The sequence below is a fragment of the Castor canadensis genome, chromosome 15, assembly GCF_047511655.1.
Source record: "Castor canadensis chromosome 15, mCasCan1.hap1v2, whole genome shotgun sequence".
Classification (NCBI taxonomy): Eukaryota; Metazoa; Chordata; class Mammalia; order Rodentia; family Castoridae; genus Castor; species Castor canadensis.
In genome coordinates, this window is record NC_133400.1 from 66,953,163 (window position 1) to 66,977,834 (window position 24,672).

At 39.6% G+C, this 24,672-nt stretch overlaps 1 protein-coding gene across 4 annotated transcripts in view; it reads right to left on the reverse strand.

The window, feature by feature from the left end:
- The window catches only part of LOC141410490 (cyclin-Y-like), a 212,756-nt gene that overhangs the window by 31,680 nt on the left and 156,404 nt on the right, over nucleotides 1-24,672 (reverse strand). For all 4 annotated transcript variants that reach the window (XM_074056395.1, XM_074056397.1, XM_074056398.1 and 1 more), the window contains exons 3-7: nucleotides 18,363-18,397; nucleotides 10,245-10,345; nucleotides 7,576-7,611; nucleotides 3,988-4,045; nucleotides 3,787-3,906 (exon numbers count right to left, since the gene is read on the reverse strand). In XM_074056395.1, coding sequence (XP_073912496.1) covers nucleotides 3,787-3,906; nucleotides 3,988-4,045; nucleotides 7,576-7,611; nucleotides 10,245-10,345; nucleotides 18,363-18,397 — 350 coding nt within the window. The remainder of the gene's footprint in view (nucleotides 1-3,786; nucleotides 3,907-3,987; nucleotides 4,046-7,575; nucleotides 7,612-10,244; nucleotides 10,346-18,362; nucleotides 18,398-24,672) is intronic.

Here is a 24,672-nt window from a genome sequence, read left to right on the forward strand (position 1 = left end):
AAAGGAGAAGGAAAGGCGAAAGATGGAACTTGGATCCCTACACCTCACAAAAAATTAGCTCAAAATGGAGGATAGACTTTAATGTAAGAACTAAAATTATGGCTCCTAAAGGAAAATATAGGGGGGTAAAGTCATGACCATTAGTTATATTCTTAGATAAAACACCAAAAGTACAAGTGACAAGAGAAAATAATAAATTCAGCTTCATGAAAATGAAAACCTATGGTGCTGCAAGTGATACCACTAAGAAAGTGAAAGCCAGGCATGACTATGACTGAGTGTCATCCTAGCTACTCAGGAGACAGAGATCAGGAGATCAAAGTTTGAGGGTAGTCCCAGGAAAAAGCTGGTGAGACCCCATCTTAATAAACAAGCCAGGCATGGTAGAACATACCTGTAGTCTCATCTATGAAAGACACTTAGTAGGAGGATCACAATCCAAGGCTAGCTAGCCCTGGGCAAAAACATGAGACCCTATGTGAAAAATAACTAAAGCAAAAAGGGGCTGAGAGTGTGGCTCAAGTGGTGAAGAGCTTGCCAACAAACACAAGGCCTAAGTTGAAACCCCAGCACTGCTCCCTCCCCTAAAGGTAAAATGACCAAAGCGAACTGTTTGTGAATCATGTACCTGACAAAGGAATAACATTCACAATACATAAAAACACATAATCTGGTAATCAAAATAACTCAAATTTTAAAATGGGCAAAGAATTTAAATAGGCATTTCTCTTAAGAAAATATACAAATGGTCAATAAACATGTGAAAAAATATTCAACATCACTGACAATTCAGGGAAGTACAAACCAAAACTACAATGTGGAACCAATTTAAACCCACCAGAGTGGTTAAAATATAAAGGACAAGAACAAGTGTTGCCAATGATGTGCTGTGGAGACAGTGGAAATCCCTTGTCGATGGGGATATAAAATGGTGGAGCCATTCTGGGTATTAGGCAGTCTGTTCCTCAAAATGTTAGCACAGGACTGGGGAAGAAGTCTCTCATGTGGCAGAGTGCCTGCAGCAAGTATGAGGCTAAGTTTAAACCCCAGTACCACCAAAAAAAAAAAGCTAAACGTACTTATAACCCAGAAATCTTATTCTTAGATCTATACCAATAAAATGAAAGCTGATCCCCACAAAAAACACAGATGTTCACAGAAGCATGATTCACAGCACCTAAAAGTGAAAACAACCTAAGTGTCTATCAAGTGATGAACAATAAACAAAATACAGTGTGCTCAAATGACAGAATGTTGCTTGGAACAAAACAAAATCCCCAACACACTACAATGTGGATGAACTTTGAAAACATGCTAAGTGAAACAATCCAGTCACAAATGATCATAATTTGGTCCTATTTAAATGCAATGTAACTGAGCAACTCTAAGAGACAGGAAGCAAATGAGCAGGTCCTTAGGCCTGGGGCAGGGTCGGGAATAGGGAGGGAACAGTCAAGGGCAAGGGTGATGAAAATATTCTGAAGTCAGCTGCCATGATGGCTGCCACACTGCTGAAGTGCTCCCTTGAGATGGTGAGCACTGTGTATGTGAGCCGGATCTCCACAAAGCCATAAAAACACAAGTGAAAGGAGGGATGCTACTCCTCTTGCCTGGCTAGTTCTCATTTTGCCACCTGCATTTCTTCTCCATCCACCACTTACAAACCTCCCCTGCCTCCAGCTCCCATCACTGCTGTACTTCAGACAGAACCAGTCTCCTCTGTAACACTCAGTCTAGCCAGCCTCCTTCAGAAGACTTATCTTAATGATGGAAGCAATGAAACGGCAGAGTATGTGTAAGGAAAGACAATAATGGTTACCGAATGTTGCTTGTGTTTCAGGCAAAATGTGAGGTATATCAACACTTTACATTTACTTCAGCAAGTAAGCAGTTATTATCATGCTTATTTTACATATGTAATGAATATCTATTGAGCAACTATTATGTGCCAGGCTGTGTTCTAGATGCTGGTCATATTCTAGTGAACCAAACAGACAAAAGAAATCCTATTCCTGGAGCTCAGACAAAAAATAAAATAAATGAAATCTTAATGAAATGATAAGTGCCATGGAGAAAATGGAGCAAGAAATGATGAGAAGGGAGTTTGGTGGGAGGAAGGTTTCAAGCAAAAGCCCCGCTAAGGTGCTGCATGAACAAAACAGCTGGGAGAGAGGACACCAGGCAAGAGTCCTGAGGCAGGGCTGAGCCCAGTATGTTCAGGGATCAGGAAGTGGTGGGGTGGCAACAGGCAGAAGTGGAGGGAGAGTCCTGGAACTCAGCTGAGACGCAAAACTGGCCTAGTCTTGCAGGGCCCTGCAGGTCATAGAAGAACCTTCTTTGTGTTTCCTTTGAGGAGGACAGAGAACCACTGCAGACTGCAGGTTTTGACAGAGACATATAAAGAGAAAAATAATGGTTAAGAGGCTCCTGGTTCCTCAGGGTCAGGGCCAAAGCAACTGAACCAATCAAAATTCATTCCCTCTCTAAACTCTGAACCAAACTAATTGAGCTAGTAGCCAAGGTTAGGCCTTAAATGGAAAAGTGATGGAGACACAGGGTTGGGGCAGCTATTTTCTTGCACATCCAATCTGAACCAATAAAAGCCAACCTTCAAACTAGTGCCACCGTCCTACAGGGAAGAGCAGAGGCAAGATGAAGCTGAGAGATGGGGGTAGGGAGGCAGAAAGAGAAACTTGATACAAATCTCATTAGGGTCTGATGTCCTTCCGGTTCTTGAGGAGCGGTTTTATGGGCATTGCTGGACCATTTCGGGTGAGAACCCGAAATCTTATGGTGAACAACATGAATATACATCTCGATTACAATCTCAGAACCTATAACTATTCCAGATCACCTAACGATTACCTGAATGTCTGAAATTAGCCTGAAAGTTCAATGAGGAGCAATGAATAAGCAAAATGGGTTTACTATAGATTAACCTAAAGGCTCTTGGTATGGCAGGGATCTAAGATTCCCCTGTAAAATTTCTATTAAGACAATAACCATTCTCAGAAACCAGAGAGAATGGTCTTCTGTGCGCATTCACAGGCAAAGCTCATTTCTCATGACTGACATGTTCAACCTATTTCCCAAATAAAATTTGACCTGAATAGACCATAAAGTTAAAAGAATCTCAGAACAGATTTTAATCTTTTCTTGAGTCTAAAAATGCAAACTATGCTGGCAGAGTGGCTCAAGTGGTAGAGTGCCTGCCTAGCAAGCATGAGGCCCTGAGTTCAAATCCCTGCACTGCCAAAAAATATATAGTTGAAGCATTTCCTACTTTGCTGGTGGAGTGGCTCAAGTGGTAGAACATCTGATTAAAAATGCAAACTAATTCCACATTGTCTGAATATCTTATTTTTACACAAAAGTGACCAATCAGAAACCATCAATATACATGCCCCTTTTATCTTAGGATGTGTATGTTTATTGTATCTTATTAATGTTGCTAAAATCTTACTAGGGAATAAAAAAGAGAGAACTGACGTCAATAGCTGGTGGTCTTGTTTCTTCTTATTCCCCCTTAGCCCAACTGTTTTACTTACCTGCATTTATCATTTCAGCACTTACTGGTCCTGAATGTGATTTCACAAATGATTTTAGGTGAGGACTGTGAAGCACACACTGCACCCTCTTTTGGGATATTCATCCTCTATTCTCCCAGAATCAAAGCTGCTGCCACCATTTCCCAGGGTCACCTAACGAAGAGTCCCTTGCTCACCCCTACTCCACTGGATCACCCAGCTGTCGTGGGATGGCTGTGGTAGCTGTGAAGGCACTCACCAGGGTGACAATGGCACATTCAGCAGTCAGCTGAGCAGCACTGAACAGTGTCCAAACAAATCGGTAAATCTGCTTCTGCTCTGGGTTGTGTTTGTCACAGTCTGGTGGCACTTCAGATTTCTAGAAAAAGAAGTATTTTCAGATACCTGTTCACCCAGTAGGAGCAAAAGAAAAAAATCTCATGAAACACAAGGGGATTACCGAAAGAGGGTGAAGGTTTTCATCAAAAATATCTAACAGCATCCTTCCATCTGGGTCCCTGGTGGGGAAAACAACAGAAAATGGAGTTTTCTTTTAAGAATAAACGAGTTCCATTCAAAATACAACAAAAGTCACTTTGATTCAACTATGTTTCAGGACAAAATATAACAGACACTGCTGGATAAGTTATGTTTCTTGTGGACAATACTTAATTCCTTTTGTTTTAACAGCCCAAGGAAATAAACAGTTGAATTAAGCAAAAATCTACACTTTAATTTTGTGAGTTTTCAAATGAACCAAATCAAGCAAAAGATTTAAATTTCTTTTAACATCTTGATTCTGAGCAAAGGCCAACAGATCTTCATACACCACTACATAGTAGCTGACAAGAAGTACCAAGGGCGAAAAAGAAAGTTGATGGATCCTTGAGATCAATCTGAAAGTGTCACAACATGCAGCTCAACTACTTCACTGATGAGTTTCACAACCTCACACTGAAAAAGAGGCAACAAGTAGGAAGGCCTCACTCAATAATCTGTAAGCCTGTAAAAGAATGGCTGGTAGTTTCCAGGCTGGTCACTTCAGAGAACCATTTAAAACTTCCACTGTGCACCATGCCTCTGGCTGTGGCCTCTGTAGGGACCTTGTATATCTAACCAGTGACAGCTCCACTTTCATATAATTTGAATTTTATCTAAAACATGTTCTTTAAAAACCAAATGTGGAAACCACTGCTTCTGGTGCACTGCATGTAATTCCCATAGTCTGTGCTTCCAATGTCAATGAGGCTAAAGAACATCAGAAGGCTTCCAGATCCACCCCAACACACATCCATCACATCAAACACTATGATTTCTGCCTTTTCTGCTCTATAAATTTACCATTATCTCCAAAAATGAAAGAAGAGTAAGCTAGCAAAACAGCTCAATTTTCATTCCTGCATTTGGACAATAGGAATTGTTTTAAAGCTCAGGGAATACTCTCACTTCTCTTCAGATCACAGAAATCTTTCACATTTTCAAAGAGTGCTGGGTACTGACACTTGTGCTTACTTGCACTTGCCTGCATGAACCCAGGCAGCATTGATTTAGATAGACCAGAGTCAAAGAAAGGTTCACACTGAGAGCAGAGCCTGAAAGCATGGGCAGCTCCTTTTAGGTGTCCCTGACTACATATCCTTTGACACTTCATGCCCCAGCCATGAAGAACCAGCAGACCCTCTCACATCCATTATTGCCTCTGCAAGGTTCTCAAGAGGCTGTGTGACACAAACCTAGTGCTGCACCCCATTTTGCTGAGCAGTTGGGGGTCCTGTTCAATTTTCTGGATGAACAAAAGCCCCTGAAAAGCTATCCAGCTACTCCAAAAGTAATTGTAAAAATGAAAGCAGAGATTAGAAATATAAGTGGAGATTAAGAATGTGAGCCAAAATGACTGTGGGGGGAAAAAAAGACCACATCCTCTGAGATGTGGACTATTTCCTTTCCCTTTCATGGAAAGCTATATAACCCAGATGAGAGCACCATGTTTCTCAAGCTGATGGCTCTATGGCCAGCCAGCACCAAAGGTTTGCTCACTATGATTTGCATAGGAAAGATTCTGTAGTCACACCTCCACTTCCCTAGAGACTTACAGGTGTCAATCAATCTGAATGTCTACAAATGCTCAGTTTTTCTGGCTGAACTTCACTGACTTTTGGTCCAATTTATTGCCACTAATCTAGAGGAGTAGTAAGACTAACGGTTTGGATAATAGATTGGGTTCAAATCCTAATTACTCAATTTACTACTTATATGCTCTTAATACAATTATTTAATCTCTCTGTGCCTTAATTCCTTGCCAGTAAAATGGAGATACTATCAATATCACTTCACAGAGCTATTAAAACTAAATGAAGTAATGCATGTAAAAATGGTAAGAATTCTGAGTATGCACTTACTAAAGGTGGCTCTTATCATCACCACCTCTGGCTGAGGATCCATGACTTAAGGATCTATGATAGTATAAGAAGTGGGAAACCTGGGCTGGGGTGGAGCTCGGTGGTAGAGTATGTGCTTAACATGCATGCAACCCTGGATTCAGCACCAAAACAAAAACAAAACTGAGAAATCTCTTAAAGATGCTAATGCAAAACTGGTTTCAAAGCACATCTGAGTTACAGTAGTAATATTATAGGTTAGTTAAGGCTTCATAGTTTAAAAACTTTTCTACCATAGAAATAAACTGCAAGACAAAATGTACATTTTCACTGTTGTTCTAATTCAAGAGTTCCAAGGCTAAATGGAGAGAGGGAAGGAGGGCAAATATGATGGATGTACACTGCATATACATGTAAAAATATATCAACAAAAATGGTTTAAATTGTTCAAAGGGGGAAGGAGGTAGGAGGGAGAATGATGAAGGGGGTGAATCAAATTAAGATACATTGTAAGCACACTGTAAACATCACAATGAAATACCTGAACAACTAATAAAAAAAAAAAGATTCCAAAGCTATGCTATTTTTAAGTCCTTACATCCAAAATTCTCTAGCACCACAGTAAGCCACAAGTCACAACTATACTACAGAATGGAATCATGATAGAGAATACCTTTCCAGGTGTCCGCTTCAGATACTTGTGTTTTCCCAGAATACTGTTTGCTGGAAGCTTGGCTATCCCTCCACTCCCACTCCACTCTCCCCATTTGGGAGCAGCCTGAAGGTGTTGTGGATCCCACTGGTTAAGATCCATGCTTGCTACCTAACTAGTTCATACCAGTTGTACTCATTATACTTATACGTGTAAATATCACATTATTCAGTAAGAAATGACTGCAATAACAGAGGCCTTTGTTCTGAAAACTAACAGGATGCTGTGGATAATTTGGATGCTAAAGAAAATCATTGAAAATAAATTTGCTATAGATTAAGTGAAGCCAAAACCTGAAAAATTCGATATTCAGAATGTTTTTACAAATGTCTTTAAGTTTTCTTACAACTGGGGGAAACAAAAACCACTTAGAAAGGATGAATTATAGATGTGGCTTAATGTCCTAGATTTGAAACAGTTAACATTGAATTGCAAATAAACTGGCAAATAAATGCATTCTTTACATATTTTGTGTTGAAATAAAATGCTTATGGTAGATTTTTTTTTATTCCCTGTTTTAAACGAATTTTTAAATTAACTGAAACATTGCCAGGTGCATTATATCAGAGAGAGGACTTCTACTACGTTAACATAGTTTATGTTTCGTATACCAAAATTTCCTCAACTGAATTCAAAAAATAAATTTAACATTTTCTTCATGTTAAAACTGCATATACAATAATTCTAAAATAACATGTTATAAAAGAGTGTTTAAATAAATTATACAGAAAATAATGAATGAAGAGGCAGCTGGACATTCTCAAGAATGTTTTGTTTCAACCACAAATACCCATTGGTGTCCTGTGACTTGACAGTAGTTCAGCACTTCCCTGGGAAGTCTATGAAAATATGAGTTAAGAATATAAAATCCAAAGGCTATGGCAGCTAGAAAGTAACTGGAAAGCATAAAGGAAGATAATGTATGATGTGTTCAGCATAAAATTCATCATTCACATACCTGTTTTTGATGTGGTAATATATTGCAAGAGCTACACTGTAAAATGAAACACAGAAATTCAATGCATCATAAATGTATTCGGTATTTCATATATTATCTGATAACAGTCTGAACATCAATATTTATATAAAAGTCAAACACCCGAAGAGTCCTATTTCATTCAGAACACTGATCAGGAAATTCACTCTTCAAATTAAATCACTTCAATGTTCATTCCTGGGAGTATTAAGTCTTTTCTAGAAACAACAGAACTTCAAGTGAAATGTAGAAATAAACTGCTCCACAGAAATAAAAGCTTCATCACTTGTGAAAGAGACACTATATAAAAGACGTGCTACAAATTAAACATCTTAGAACTCTCTAACTCATTGCCTACTGGTAATCAGCTTATCTTTGATTTGGACATTCCTCTCCCTTCTGAGTATCCCCATTCTCTTAAGTGTCAAAGCCCCTGGCTAGAGTAAAGGTTTCGTCCTTGATCATAACCAAAACAAGTGAGAAATGCTGGCACTTCCCAGATGGATTCTGATGCCCTCCCTTTTAGTTGAGGCCCACCTACCCAGATCCCAGACACACATTTTAAAAGATGATACTTTTTAAAGTCACTGAACTATTAACTGAAGGAATTTCAAGTCTGGGAGGTGCAAAGAAAACAGCTGTCCCCTTACACCAAGGTTCCTCAACCTTAGCTGCCTATTGGAACATCTTATGGTGGTTTCAAGGTCCAGATACCCAGGCTACCCCCAGATGTCAGAGAGATAGTGAACATCAGAGTGTTTTTAAGCAGTCTGGGCTGGAACCAGTGAGACATACTTGTAACTTAGGTGCTTGTTCCTCCCAGGCTTGACCAATGAACTATCAACTGTTACCAAGTATTCCTACCAGGCTCTCATGTGTCTATGTCAAAACCAGTGGCAATTTTTTAAATCATCCAAGGGTGATGTTCAGAACTGAGTCAGATCCATTGTGAGTCTCAAGAGCTCCCACAGTTCTTGAAAGCAAGGCTGACTTTACCTTGGTGTCACATCTCACTTCCTGGGAAGAATGGGGAAACTGGCAGCTCTCATCCTGGACTATCAGAGCTCAAGCAGGTACCAAGAGCAACATGGTGAACACATCTTCAGGGCTTTCTATTTCTCTCCACAAGGCCAACCCACTTAATCAAGAAAACACTTCCAAGAAGCACTGGCCACCCATTTCCCAGCAGTCAATTTCAGCCCAGAGGAGCAGTATAAGGTTACACAAAAACCTACACTGTGCAGCGAGAACACATCTCTTCCATTTGGGTTTATGCCCACTAGTCATTTACTATACTCAAAGGCCAGGTCAATGAGGGAGAGGCTACATTTCCATTAGAATCTCAGAAGCATGCAGCCCTACAGAGAATGAATTCTACAGAAAAAGCATCGCCATCCAAGTGATGGGACACTGTACATCGAAGCTGTTGTAGTAGCCACCACCTGACCAAGGCTGGGACTGTCACATGTAGTTCAGTTCAGAAAGGGGCTTTTAAAAACTTGATTCATTAAAAGAGATCACTTCATACCTAACATGTATTGCCATTAAATGTGTACTTTCTTAAACAAGCATACAAATACAACGTCCCTGATTCCTCACACTTGGGTTGTTGACCACAGGCTCCAACACTTCAAGTGCTCTGAGATACCTACCGTGAGTGGCTGCTGACATTACAAGAAAAACCAGAGAATGATGGAGGGGGTGAATTTAACTAATGTATATTTTAAGCACTTTTGTAAATGTCACAATGTACCCCCAGTAAAATAATATGATAAATAAATTTTAGAAAAATTTTTAAAAGAAATAAAAATAAAAACCAGTGCTCCCTGCCTTCAGGAAACTGAAGCCCCCAAAAGGGAAGTGATTTGATCCAAAGCACCCCCTTCCTCCCTCCTAAAGTCCACTTGAAAATACAGAACTAAAGCCCCATGTTGAATTCCGCTAGAATCTTCTCTGCTGATGAAAGAGCCAAGGGCAGTCTCTCAACTCCAGGCAACACAGTTTACTATGCCAGAAGGTCTAGTGAACTGCAGCCCAAGTCCTCAACTGGGACTACAGGAGCCTTGTTTTATTTAGAAGGCAAACTAAGAGCTGCATTATGCCAAGATGTCTTCAATCAACAATGAAAGGGTAAAAGGTATGCACAAAAATTAAAAAATGTATCTTAGAGGTCATCTATATTTAAAATAATTTAAAATGTTCTTTTTTTGCATGATGATAATTGTAATTATAAGCACTGTCCTTTGAAAAACACTCTTTAGAAAACTGAATTTTTTATAATTCTATTTTTGTTATTTATATCAATAACTGCAAATTATCTATTTTTGTACCCAATTATATTACAATAATTTACTGTCTTTGTATTTATAAGGTATTATGTATGATATTGATAACTTATGATACCATATAATAAAAACAAGTTAAATAATAAAACAAAAATGTTATTATTTTTATATAAATAGTAATATGCAGAAATATTCCAAACACTGAAATCTTAACAACCAACCAAAGCCACTTTTTAAAAAGAATTCCTCATTTTCAGTGTTCCTCCCCTCCCCAAATTTTATCACCCCTCCCAGAGCCCACAACCAGCCAGCATCAGTGTAAAGAACAGAAAGAGCATTCAGTTAGGCAGAAATCTTCATACCCACCATTTAATTGTATACTTGAGGTTTGGTTGACTGACTGTGCTATCATCAAGGAAAATAGTGGAGCATGAACTGTATTTCCTCGCTATTTGTCCAGGAGGATGCTAGAAAACAATGCAACAAGACAAAGTCAATTACACAGGGTTCAAAATTCTTCCAATGAACATCAACCGTTCATATGAGATCAGGCAACAGAAAGAAAACGTTTTAATGAGAAGTGTTAACACTACCACCACCACCAACAGGACAAAAATACTTTACTATAAAATGAACTTCTTTGTTCTTATACATATAAATTGCCGCCACCACCACTCCTAGTCCCCAATCTTCTTCACCAGGAGAACAGTACACATTTACAATCAAGCATCACTGTGATTGTTCCAGAGTCCATAAAACTATGGGACCTCGGTAAAGTATGGAATGTATGGCTATTTCAAATGAAGCCTGTCATTAGGTGACATCTTAGTTTTATGCTCTAAGGTCAAGTCAAAAACCCACTGTCCCATTTTCTCTATTCTTGGGATATAGTTGACCTGGGGGGAATGGAAAATGCAGCCAAGGCTAATTTAAAATCTCCTGGCTAATCTGCTTAAATTTTAGCAAGGGAAGTTAAATAAAAGTATTCCTTTATTAAGGACAAAATGCATTTTGAAGGGAAACATTGTCTGATGCTTTTGAAAGCACAACCTTTACTAATAAACAGTAATTTAATAATAATAAAATGCCTTTAATACTATGCCTATATACTCTTATGACTGGTTCTTTCACAATTACCTCAGTTTTGAGTTCTGTGGAAAATTTTAGAAGCACTTCCAAAAGGTAATGGTGAAGAAAATAGAGTTTAAATTACACACTGAGTGATAAGCGGATTTTGACAACAGCTTGGGAAACATGATTTGTAGACATCGATCTGGATAATTCATGGTCAGAAAAAAAATCAAATAATGCAAACAAGTTCCTACTTGCCTGATGCTATGTTGCCAATGTAAGTGTCATTTTCAGCAACCATAAGCCCTTAGGGATCATGAAATTGCCTGCCTGAGCTGCCCACAATTAGCAAAATCCTTGGGGACACAGTTCATGAATTTAGTCAGGAAGCTTTGATGCCAATTAAAGACCAAATGCCCTGTTCAATGCTTTGACATCTGCTTTCTATTTAATAAATTCCTTCCGTAACAAAATTATGAAAATTTGCAGCAGTCAGAGAAGTACATAAACAATGCCACAAATATAATTTCCTCTCAAACACTAATCAATACTGGTTAGTATTTTGGGTACCGAATTCCTTAAATCACAGCTAGAGGGCACTACACTAATAAAGCATTCTGACCCTCTCCAGCTAGCTCTCACTTTTTAAACAGCATCAAGTCAGAGAAAAATAACTAAGAGTCAGGAACTCTAGTGTTCAGACTTGTTCTTAGGCTTCTCTCTTGAGCTCACACTATTAGGTGCTTGTATAGGAAAGAGCATGAAGAAAAGTTCAAGTTACAACTTAAGTGTTCATTTTAATCTGACATTTCCACATCAAGTGAATCACAACATTCTCATTAAGACAATCCAAAAGCATCAAAAACAATTCTCTTTCTCTTTTAATCTCTTACAGCAATTACCCCCAAATCACATAAGACATATTTAAAAAATAACAATCTATCAAAAGCTATAAAATGGGTGGCAAGCTCTCAAAATCCTTAAGGAATTTCCCTCACAGAGGCAAACATCTACCATAAACAAAATTATCAGTTGGGCAAGGTGTGGCACACCTGCAATTCCACAATATGGGAGGTTGAGGCAAGACGGGAGAGGTCAAGGCTAGTCTCGGCCACAAAAACAACAAAAATCAACACAAGCTATGTTTATCACAAAAATCCAGTAATTGATATGATGATGACTTTTTAGAGATATGGTTGTTAATAATCCCAACAACAAAACAAAAGGATTTCACTTCTACTTCTTATAGGGTTTCAACTACACATTTCATTAAGATCAAAATGTGACAGGAACTGCAAAGAACTAGTTTCCCTAAGAAAATACAACCATGAGGTCGGGAAGGAGACAGGTGATGCACTCAGGCAAGTACAGCCTGCATTCCCTTCTAATCTAAGACATCACCTTTGTGGGCTAAGAGCAGGAACAGCCCGGGGTGGGCACAGACAGAAGGTTCAGAGCATTAACTCGAAGCTAGTCATACAAAGCAACTCAGACCTTTCAGGATCACCCCAGCTGCTAGTTTGAGGATTCAGAACTAAGAGCTGATATGCTGAACCCTTAATTTTTCAAGGGAATGTCAAGTCAGCTTTTAAACTATTTAACAATTTTATGACTAAAAACCCTGAATGTTAAGTTGTAAAGAATTTTGGTTTCGGGGCATCTCATCAACCTAAATACGATTTGGCATTAACTCATTGAGATTTGTACAATGTAAGTTTCTTTTGACCTGAAACCCTACGCCACTAAGCTGAAATCGCTAGAATCCTTCTACCAGGAAAGCTCTTGAGCCTAGGTCTGCTTGCCTGTTTTGGTTTTTGGTTTGAGTGATTCCTCTTAGGATGTAGCAGATGTGGGTCCTGTGATTCTTTAAACCTCTGAAGGCATAGAAGCATTAGATACATTCACTGAAACATATTTTAGCTTGTTCTTTTTAAGTGGCACACGGTATGTTGGATGGCTCTGTTTTAGTCTAAATATTTTAAAATTTGTTGCCCATGATCTAAAAAAAATCACTACACTTATACATGTTAGGGGTGGGGAGGGGTCACTCTTTCACTTAGGCTCCAGTCTCTGCTAGTAAAACACACAGCTGTTAAGATGCACTGGAGAAACAGCAAATACAGTGGTTAAGAAGACAGACACTGGAGCCACAACTTGGGTGTGAATGTGACCCACTGAAACTACCTATGTGACCTAGGCAGGTCACTTTGCCTCTCTCTCTGAACCATTGTTTCCTTACCTGTAGAACAGAGATGAAAGTAACAGCCCCTTCCTCACAAAGTCATTATGAGGAGTACCTGAGTTAAAAATTTCTAAGTGCTGAAGAGCAGAGCTGACACCTATGCTTAGTAAGAAACCAAATACATTCACCATTTATAAGAATGACAGGAACGCTTTTTATGCCTAATGTCCATAACGTCTTAGAACATAAAAGAAAATGCCTAAGACAGTGCCTTACTTGATAAAGATGGTCATAATACTACAGATAGCTTCGAGAGATTTTCTCAAGAATGACAACTATCTCGAGGGCCAACCACAAACTCTGCTTACGAGGAGAGCAGGGTCAGTCTGATTAGTGGGAAGCTCAACTGTGTATTATTTCTAAGGAAATAAATTATTTTTGAAACAATGTGTATTTTACAAATTAAATTACCAAGATGTGGAATTACAGAACTTCAGAGCTACACTGCAATGAGATCATCCAGTCTGCTTATTTATGTAATGTCCACAGTGAAAAATAATTTATTTACATAATGTCCGCAGTACAAGGTCCACTGATACATAAAAATTATTGGAAGAGCTGTCATGTGTCCCAAATAACGAAGATTATCTTCTTAGATAATTCCAATATTGATGTTTGTTATACACAAAGACACACAGACACAGACAACCGCACACATACACATATACGCCTTCTCAAATCCCTAATATCCCTGTAGGAGTGTGCATCACAGACAAAAAGGACCCACTGTGCCCTGTCTGCTCACCTCTTGCTTGTTCCTCCCTAGCAAGTGGTTTTGCAATACCTCCCAACTTATCTCACACCAGGGCTACTAGTTCCTCCACCTCTTCCATCTGTCTTTCCAAGCTGGCTCACACCCCACATTCCCTTTCCATTCACAAAGAGCTCCCTGCTGCTATACCAAGAAGTGTTTCTCAGCCCTGGTATTAATTTGATTTTTGACTTGAAACTCTTCTTTGCAGTATTGGAGACTGAATCCAGGGCCTCACAAGTGTTCTACCACTTAAGCTACTATATTGTATTTTCTTTTTAAAAGAGTCTTGCTAACTTTGCCAAGGGTGGCTTCAAATTTGTGATCCTCCTGCTTCCACCTCCTAAATAGCTGGAATTATACACACGCACATGTGGCTCCCTATCTTTCTTGCTATATAGTCTCAGTCCCTTTTGTAAATTTTACTTCTCTGATCCCCATCAAATGGAATGGGCTTTTCTCCTCCTGCTATAATCTCTCTGCTAAGGAGCAGCTCTCTTCTGAGCTCACCCTGCCTGTGTTACATGAATCTGTTCCTCCAGTCAACTCTAATGTCTTAAAACCACAGTGCCTCAGAACATTCTTGAATCTTCTGCCTTCCTTTCTTTTAAACACTTCCATCAATAGCTGTTGATTCTACTTCCTAAGTACCTTTCAGAAATCATCCTTTCCTCTTACAGTTCTCCAATCACTATAGGGTATCATTTCTCACCTGCATTACTGCAACAGTCATCACCTGCCTCTTGGCTCATTCCTCTCCTCACCATTCCTCTTTCTGCAAAGCAAATTATGGGACTTCCCTGTTTAAATGATCCTGAGGCAGACACTCATCACTCTTCATCTCTCCACATGCAACACTCACTTCCTCCTTCCATGCATGCTGCACCTAATTATGCCTAATTAAACCATGACAGGAACAACATCACTTTTACTTAATGCCCATCACATGTGAGCCAGCAATGTACGTGTATTCATGTACAGTTCACAAGCACACCCAGCAAAGCAGGTAAAATTCCCATTTTATAGACAAAGGAGGTCAGAGAAATAAAGTAACAATTCCAAGGTCAAATCTAAGACACCAGAGCTCAGAGTCATGCTTTGTCTAGCTCCAAAGTCTATGCCTTCTTACATATAGAACTTTGCTGACACTATTCATTCTCCAGAACTCTGCTAACAGCCCTTTGCGGTGCCCCAAGACCTGTATGGGCCCAGTGTCCCTCTCATATTCTATGTGCCCTGTTCTTGCCTTCCACAGCAACGACCACTCTCCACTGTCATTTGCTGCTCACTCACCTATGTTCTAAGGCCTAGACTCTGTCTTGTGGGTAGACTGTATCGTTTTCTTGAATCAGCAAATGAGAAGCAGCTCCATACCTGGGACCAGCATGCCAATGACCATGGTAAAATTGCCTCCAAGATGGCAGCAGAGTCCTCTGTGAGCCCATGATATCAATGCAGCCATGGCCCAGCAAAGAGTGTGCCTATGACAAGGATCAGAAGCTCGTGATCCTTGGTCTATGCAATTGGTAGTGAAATGCTGACATGCCCAGACACAGTGAAGTAGAGCAGTGGCTGGCAGAACCAAGGAGCCAAAGCTAATGTGATGAGATGCTCCAGGACAGAGGGTAAGAACACAGCTGCAGCCAGCGGCCTAGTGCTCAGGGAAAAGCTCTGCCACCTAGCAGTCATCTAAACATGGTCAGGCTACTCAAGGAGGACTCATGCGTCCTCCCTGCTGGTGACAGTCCTAATTTGGCCCTGCTGTCCTGGAGAAACCAGTGGCAGCACACTTTTTCACACTCAAAAGCATCCTGAATGAGGCTGTAAGTTAGAAGATCACTTAGGCTTAACCTCTCCCATGCCATCTGTGATACAGAAAACACCTGAATAGATCTGTAACACAAAATGAAATTGAAGCAGCAATCAAGAGTCTCCCCAAAAAGAAAACTCCAGGACCTGATGGATTCTCTGCTGAATTCTATCAGACCTTTAAAGAAGAACTGATACCAACCCTCCTTAAACTGTTCCACGAAATAGAAAGGGAAGGAAAACTGCCAAAACACATTTTATGAAGCCAGTATTACACTTATCCCAAAACCAGGCAAAGACACCTCCAGAAAGGGGAACTACAGGCCAATCTCCCTAATGAACATTTACGCAAAAATCCTCAACAAAATAATGGCAAACCAAATTCAACAACACATCAAAAAGATTATTCACCACGACCAAGTAGGCTTCATCCCAGGGATGCAGGGGTGGTTCAACATATGAAAATCAATAAATGTAATAAGCCACATTAACAGAAGCAAAGACTAAAACCACTTGATCATCTCAATAGATGCAGAAAAAGCCTTTGATAAGATCCAACACCATTTCATGATAAAAGCTCTAAGAAAATTAGGAATAGAAGAAAAGTACCTCAATATTATAAAAGGTATATATGACAAACCTACAGCCAGCATTATACTTAACGGAGAAAAACTGAAACCATTCCCTCTAAAATCAGGAACCAGACAAGGATGCCCACTATCTCCACTCCTATTCAACATAGTACTGGAATTCCTAGCCAGAGCAATTAGGCAAGAAGAAGGAATAAAAGGAATACAAATAGGTAAAGAAACTGTCAACATATCCCTATTTGCAGAAGACATGATCCTATACCTTAAAGACCCAAAAAGCTCTACTCAGAAGTTTCTAGACATCATCAATAGCTATAACAAGGTAGCAGTATATAAAATCAACATAGAAAAATCATTAGCATTTCTATACACTAACAATGAGCAAACGGAAAAAGAATGTATGAAAACAATTCCATTTACAATAGTCTCAAAAAAAATCAAATGCCTAGGTGTAAACCTAACAAAAGATGTGAAAGACCTCTACAAGGAAAACTATACACTTCTGAAGAAAGAGATTGAGGAAGACTATAGAAAGTGGAGAGATCTCCCATGCTCATGGATTGGTAGAATCAAAATAGTAAAAATGTCTATACTCCCAAAAGTAATCTACATGTTTAATGCAATTCCCATCAAAATCCCAATGACATTCATCAAAGAGGTTGAAAAATCTACCGTTAAATTTATATGGAAACACAAGAGGCCACGAATAGCCGAGGCAATACTCAGTCAAAAGAACAATGCTGGAGGTATCACGATACCTGGCTTCAAACTGTATTACAAAGCAATAGCAATAAAAACAACATGGTACTGGCACAAAAACAGACATGAAGACCAGTGGAACAGAATAGAGGACCCAGATATGAAGCCACACAACTATAACCACCTTATCTTTGACAAAGGTGCTAAAAATATACAATGGAGAAAAGACAGCCTCTTCAACAAAAACCACTCGGAAAACTGGTTAGCAATCTGCAAAAAACTGAAACTAGATCTATGTATATCACCCTATACCATTATTAACTCAAAATGGATCAAGGATCTTAATATCAGACCACAAACTCTCAAGTTGGTACAGGAAAGAGTAGGAACTTAGTAGTAGAGTAGGAACAGGGGGTAGGAAATAAAACATTATGGTTTTAAGTATCTTTCACACATAGCTTTAGTGCCAAATTCTTCAAGATATGCAAATACTTAAATGAGACAGTTTAAAAATCCTGAGTCAGACCTTTGTTCGGTCAAATACATCATTCTCATTTACTTACTTACTTCATCATTCCATACCTCGTGAAGACAGGCTCTTTCCTAAAGAAAGGGGCACATATTATTTAGGAGAGGAAGGTGGGGCTGTAACTTGCCTGCAGAGCTTGCCATGGGAGCCAGTCAGCTTTACTTGCTGCTCAAGGAAAAGGGAAAAGGTCTCTCCAGGGATACCTCACTCCTGGCCACCAGAGGAGGGACATACTACTCAGAATGGCCACAGGCTTGAGGGGACTTTTGAAAATCCTTTTAAAGTTAAATTGGTAGGTTTATCCCCTTCTTCTTGAGCACCCATGGAATGTGGAGACTTGACCTACAAACAGCACCTGGGCAGCAAAGAGAGTGAGGAGGCAGGTACACAGCAGCTTATGGGAAACAATTAGGTATTGACTCAAATGGAGTTGGCTACCAGGAAAAAAAGAAAATTTAGGAATGAGTATAAAGGTAAGAACAAATTCAAAATTTTTAAAAAGTGGCTTTTATTTGGGCCTATGTGGCGTCTTGTTATGGCACTGTTCACACACATCTTCCCAATAACAACCGTAATCTAGAGAACCTGGAAAATCATTAGGGACTGTGGACAAATACCAGATGATGCCTGTTCAATTGCAAACCAAGGTGGGCATAGTATACTGCAACATATTGTACATTCTCTAAGTACTGGCACAACCCACAAAGCATTTTTTACCATCAAAGACATGGTAATTTAAGCTCTTCACAGCACACAGTCATCATGAAAAACACAGGGAGACAGCTTCACTTACATGGTTAATGAAGAGACTCTTGCGTTTTTCTCTCACTGTGAAAACAAAAGATGCAACAGAAATGTTACATGCCTGCATGCTAACTCCTGGCAGGCTGCTGAGAATTGAGTCTCCATGTTGAGATCCCACACACCAAGCACTGTACTCAGGTGCTTGATACCAAATACAAGAATACCAGACCTACACAAATGCAGATCTGAATTTGGTTAACAGAGGGAAATGTACATCCACTTAAACAATAGCACCTTCACCAAAAAAAAACTGCAACTGAAATCAATTAAAGGACAATGGTTTTCCATTGACAGAATAAAGTAGTATCAATTAGTAAATTTCAAGGTGAATAATAGCAGGTCTACTCATTTCTAACTCAACCAGACTCATAAAGATCAGTAGTACATGAGTTAAATTTAAGCAAGTGCAATACCACCCATACTATCACTGAGACATAGGCCAGATGAGACGTGTTGCAAGTATTCTTTGTCATGGAAATCATTTGCTCTCCATGCTGGGTGTTGGTGAACAGCCTAAACTCATGTTTAGGATGCCTACTGGAGCATCTTGCACCGCCCCACCCTCAGGAGGTTGAGGAGACTCCCAATAATAAACACTGCTCTGATAAGCCTGGCCTTCATTATGACCTCCAGCATCTCCAAGCCTCAGTGTTGGTCAGAATGGGTGTCCTCAGCCCCAGGAACTGGAAAGGTGCCAGGGAACCCAGAGGAGCTTGTAATAGCCCACTACCACTGACTCTTGGATTTTCTTGGTGCATACTAGTCCATCAAAACAATTCCTGAGGAGTTCACTATAAAGGATGCAAAGAACAGGTTTCTTGACAGGAGATGGCATTTTAAGTCACTACCTCAGGATACCCTAAACTAGTGAGCAAATACAGCTTATTATCTGAGGAAGGGTTTTCCCTGCAGGCTGTGCCCCCAAAGTGGGTTCACTTCAGTTTTCAAAAGTTCTATTGCTCATCTACTGGAACAGCTTAGAAAATTTCCTTTCTTTCACATGCAGTTCTTAGATTCACAAGGAAACACTTGTCTTTTCTTTAGACATGTTATTCTCAGGGACCTGGGTGGTATTATTCCCAGTGGTAGAGCACTTTGCTAGCATGCACAAGACCATGGGTTCAATCCCCACCACTGGGGAGTGGAGCACATTAACCTCTCTGTAAATGACTACTGCTCTCCCCCACCATCTCAAAGATATTCAAGATATGAAAGCAAAAACTAATCTAAGGACACATTTGTGTGTATTACAGAAAGAGACTAAGAGACAAACAGCGAATGTCCTATGTCGAGGCATTAGATGGACCCATTTGCAGGTGATTACCTGTTTCTGTCACAGGACTGGGAAGTGAGCATCACGGAGTGTGAGGCACCTGGGCCACTCAGACCACAGTGAAGGACCATGCCTATTATGTACAACGTAGAGGGGGGTGACTACTTTGCCCTACTCCACATTAAATAAAAAGGAGGATGTGGCTGGAAGCACTAGGGTTTGATTTACACTCTAACATGAGTGTGTGTGTGTACGCATGCATGTGTGTGTATGCATGCATATGTATGTGTGGACATGAACATGTTTTCCTTAAATTCACTCAATACTAACCTTATGTAGCCAGGAACAGAGGTACAATGACATTTCTTTGATGATTTCCCATTGCCTGAAAGGATCCAGAACACCTTCTACATGGGCTACATACCTCACAGGGTTTCCAGCAAATTTTGTAGCTGATACCCAGTCCTTTCCAGAACATCCCTGCCATAGGTGTAACAGAATCTTTATGTATCTCTGTTAGGAACCACCTCAAGATCACTTCAATACTCTTATATCAGCTCCTGCTTCCAGTAAATAAAAGCTATCCATTGTACAACGAATAGGCTTCCTTCAAGAAATATGAGAGTTTCTAGATGAGTGTGGTGGCATATGCCTATAATCCCACTACTTGGGAAGCTGAGGCAGGAAGATCTTGAGTTGGAGTCAGTTGGGTTACACAGTAAGAAGGTGTCTCAAAGAAAACTGAAATATTAGAGTTTCTTATAGGGGTATTATTGAGAAGATTGGGATTACTCAAACACAGGACAGAGGGCTGAAAAACAGAACCTTCAACAGGTTAGGTTGAAAGCTTTACCTAGAAAGCTTTAAAACAAACTTTCTTATAAAAGCATATGCTATTTTACACATCGGCCACAAGACCCAATCTCAGAGATGAATCACAACACTTCCATGCACTCCAACCAGTTCAAATTAGAATGGTAAAGAACAGAAGTTCACTAGGACTATTACAAAACACTCAGGGAAAGGCGCTGGGATCTGTTACAGAATTTCTTAGGCATTCGCTGTGTTCATATAGATGGATACCTCCCATTCTCTTCAGAGTAACTAGGTCTGCTGAATTTCATGTGAAACCCAGGGCTCAAATTGGGTACCATTATGCTCTATTACTCTGTGATGCTGCTTTTACAGGGACCCTTGCCAAGATGAAGAATGTAATCTTGAGAGGCTTTTCCACACATGCATTCCTATGATTGACATCCTTTTGAAGTGTCTTCTGGGTCTGGAATGAACCTTTGTCTCTACAAACAGATAGGAAGAACTCTTAATATCCATGTTCTCACTAGATGACCCATTTCTCTGACCTACTGCCTACATCAGGATAGGTATCAAACCCTAGCTGGGCTATTTCTCTCTTCTAGGAATTTAGAATTGGGCATCCCTGAGAGCCAAGTTTATTATGACAAGCAACCTGACCTAAAAGGTCAGTAAACTCTGGCATGGAAAGGGGAAAGTTCTATTTGCCCTGAGAACTTAGGTTTGGGGAGGATCCCCACCACTCCCTAACAATGTACTTTGTTCCTTGACTATCTATACAAACAGTATGGTCTATGTAGAACACTTGCTTCCTTCTAAGAGCCTGGAATTGGGTACATATCAACAAGGCTATATGCATGAGTAATCCTCAACAAAATCCCTACATTGTCCTGGCTGGCAACATTCCATGGATTTTCACAGCTCACTCCTCTTGGGGCAATGAAGTGGAATGGCGGAACTCTTCTGGGCGAGAACTCCCAGGGGCTTGCAGCCAGTGTCGTTTGGACCTTGACCATGCATTTTCTCCTTGTATTCATTTTGCTTCTTTGCTCTTGTAATAAGTCATGCCATGAACACAATTGTATTTTGTGTCCTATGATTCCCCTACTGAATTGCCACACCTGATCAGAAGGACACCAAGCAGCTGCTATGCATAGATCCATAGGACAAAGTTGGTGCCGCCTGAATCCCCCTAACAGATTTATTGCCCACCTTCCAGTCATTCACGAGATTTCTGAGATACCCTGGTGCCCTTAAAACTAAGTATTCCTTTTCTCCTAAGCTAGCTGGAACAGAACTAAGACCCTACACAATGAGGGGAATAGTAGAGTAAGCAGAATCACTTATAGTGGTGTAACACCAAGACAGACTGACAAAACTACCCAATTCTAAGTCTGTCTTCCAAATAAATTTGAAACCATGGAGCCATTAATCAGCTCTGAAATGCTTTAGCTATTTTATGTAATGGTATAAGCAATATGTCAGCTCATTATTAAGAGTTGACTTCAATCATTCTTAAGATCTCAGTATTTTTGGTTACTAACGACATATTCATCAAAGTCTCTGGAATTTCCAGAGTTCCTACATAACTGGGTGCACTAATAGTCATATTTTGCTTTGTTTTGAAAAACAAGCAATAAATTGATGGGATCATAAATGTCATCTTTCTTGGGAGAAGAATAATAGCAATATCTGATTCAATCTATGATAGCTTGTAAGACGATTTTTAATTGGCCATAGGGACAGTAGATAATGACTTAAAAAATGTACTAGAGGGTTCAAAAACAAGCCATCTAAAATCAGCAAAAACACTAAAGTTGGTATTAAGTCTTCTCCAGAAAAAATGTAGACTAAACAGTAAATGGCAGTGTTTGCAAGCTGAACGACAAACAAAATCTCACTCCTTTGCCACAATGTCACAAAGGTAAAATTTCTTTAGTCTTAAAAATGCATCTTTCTGGAAAAGCCTAGTGTCTTAATATTAATGAGGATTTGTTAACAATCTAAATGTAATTTCAGCTAACCTCTTTTGTGGACAGGCATTAGAAATTACCTTGGTTTTCCCTCTTCTGTTTCTAAAACAGACCTTGCAGTGGCAAGAGTCAGTCACTATTCAGCAGTAGATTAGGACAGAGGAAATCGTAAGTACCATCCCATCCAACAACCTTTTTGGAAATATCCCATACAGGTGCAGACAAGGAGAGACTAGAAGGGAAAGGTAGGGGACACAGCCCAGAGGGGACAGTGTACTGGGCTCCTGGGGCTCCCTCCTCTCCAGCATCAGTGGTGGTGGTGAACCCAGACATCACATGAAATAAGTTCCATTTAAAACAGGTTCTGATATAAAAACACTTAACTATCTTACAAAGACTTATTTAGCTTACTAATTATTCTGGATATGAAGAACTGGCCAGGCCACATAAACGGGAAGCTTCAACTCCAATGTACAGAACTACAGTAATTTTTGGAGATGCAAAATTGATTATTGATAAAACAAAGCCAATGTGGATTACAGAAAGAATTTATTTACCTTTTCTTCCCTATGGACAGCCTATATCAGGCTTTGGACAATCAAATAAAAAGTTAAATATACAATTTTTTTAGAATAAGTTTGAGATTATCACACAATTCCTATAGGCTTTGATACTGCAGTAGATTCAATCATTCACTCAATTCAAAACACAATTATTGAGCCCCTGTTCAGAGTGCACACCAAAGTTCCTGCCTTATTGAGCTTGTAACCTGACAGCAAAGTCAGGAACACAGTGACCGGGACACAAAATGCACCATGGGAGGACATCACCCCACACTTCAGACCCTGAGCAAGGCATCCTGGTACGGTCATCCCATGAGGCACACCTCCTGTACTGCAGAAAGGGAACTTGGAACTGCCAGGCTGACCTGTGCTTATTTCTAAACCCAAGCCTGAGGGAACAGGACATTCTGTGCATCTGAAAGGAAATCTAAATACACAAAGCAGGTGAAACAATAAGGAAGAGAAAGAAAAATTTCAAAGATGTCTAGGGCAGAAACAGTCATAGGGAGGGGAAAATTCCAAGGGAGGGACTAGGAGGCAGACAGGACACAGGAGAAAGCTATTCGAAGAACAAATAATCACACTTAAGTTGCCAACTTTAGGTGTTTTCTGTTTCTCACAGAGAATACAGATGGCCAAAGAATTTCTTCAGAAGCACAGAAACTGCAATTAAGTAGGATCTTATAAAACCTATGTCTGATTCTAAAAGAAAATACATACTTATATATAAAATTTGGAAAACAGATAGCAGTATAAGGAAGACAATATAACTACAAATGGTACAAATGAAAGTTAAAACTTGGAAAATATACAGATACATAAAGAAAAAATATAGCTCAACAATCCAGAGACAACAATCACTATTGATATTTTGGTGTGTATCCTTTAGTCTTTCTCCTATGCATGTTTATACAGAAATGTCACAGGTACTTAAGCAAATGGATGTATTTGTGTATAAATATATATAAACACATGTGTTCACACATAACCATGTCAACAAAACTATGCCCAGTTTTCTATTGATGCATTAGCATTTTGTTGGTTATATATTAATTCTTTAAAACATAAACGTATTAATACTTTGTCATACGTATTAGGTATTTTTCCTGCTTAATTTCATTTTTAGAATTTGGCAACAGTGGGGTTTGAACTCAAGGCCTCACACTTGCTACAAAAGTGGCTTTACCATTTGAGCCACATATGCCCAGACAACCCCCTTTTTTAAACTTGATTTTTCAGATAGGGTCTTTCATTTTTGCTCAGGGCTGGCTTCAAACCATGATCCTCCTACTTACAGCTTCCTGCACAGCTAAAATCACAAGTGTGAAGCACCATACCCAGCTTATTGACTTGAGATGGGGTCTCACTAACTTTTTGCCCAGGCTGACCTTGAACAGAGATCCTTCCAATCTCTACCACTCAAGTAGCTGATTACAAACCTGAGCCACCACATCCAGCCTTTTAGGATGTATTTTGACATGACTTTTCATTTTTAGACAATTTTCTCCATTGCTTTTAAAAACTTATTATATACCTTTGCCCATTGTGATACTACATATTCATTTACATTGTTTCTAGATGCTCATGATTACAGTTATTACACTGAATCTAGAACTAGTCAATCCACCAAAAAATTATTCTGGCACATGGTGGAGGTGAGGATGTCATGTGACACCG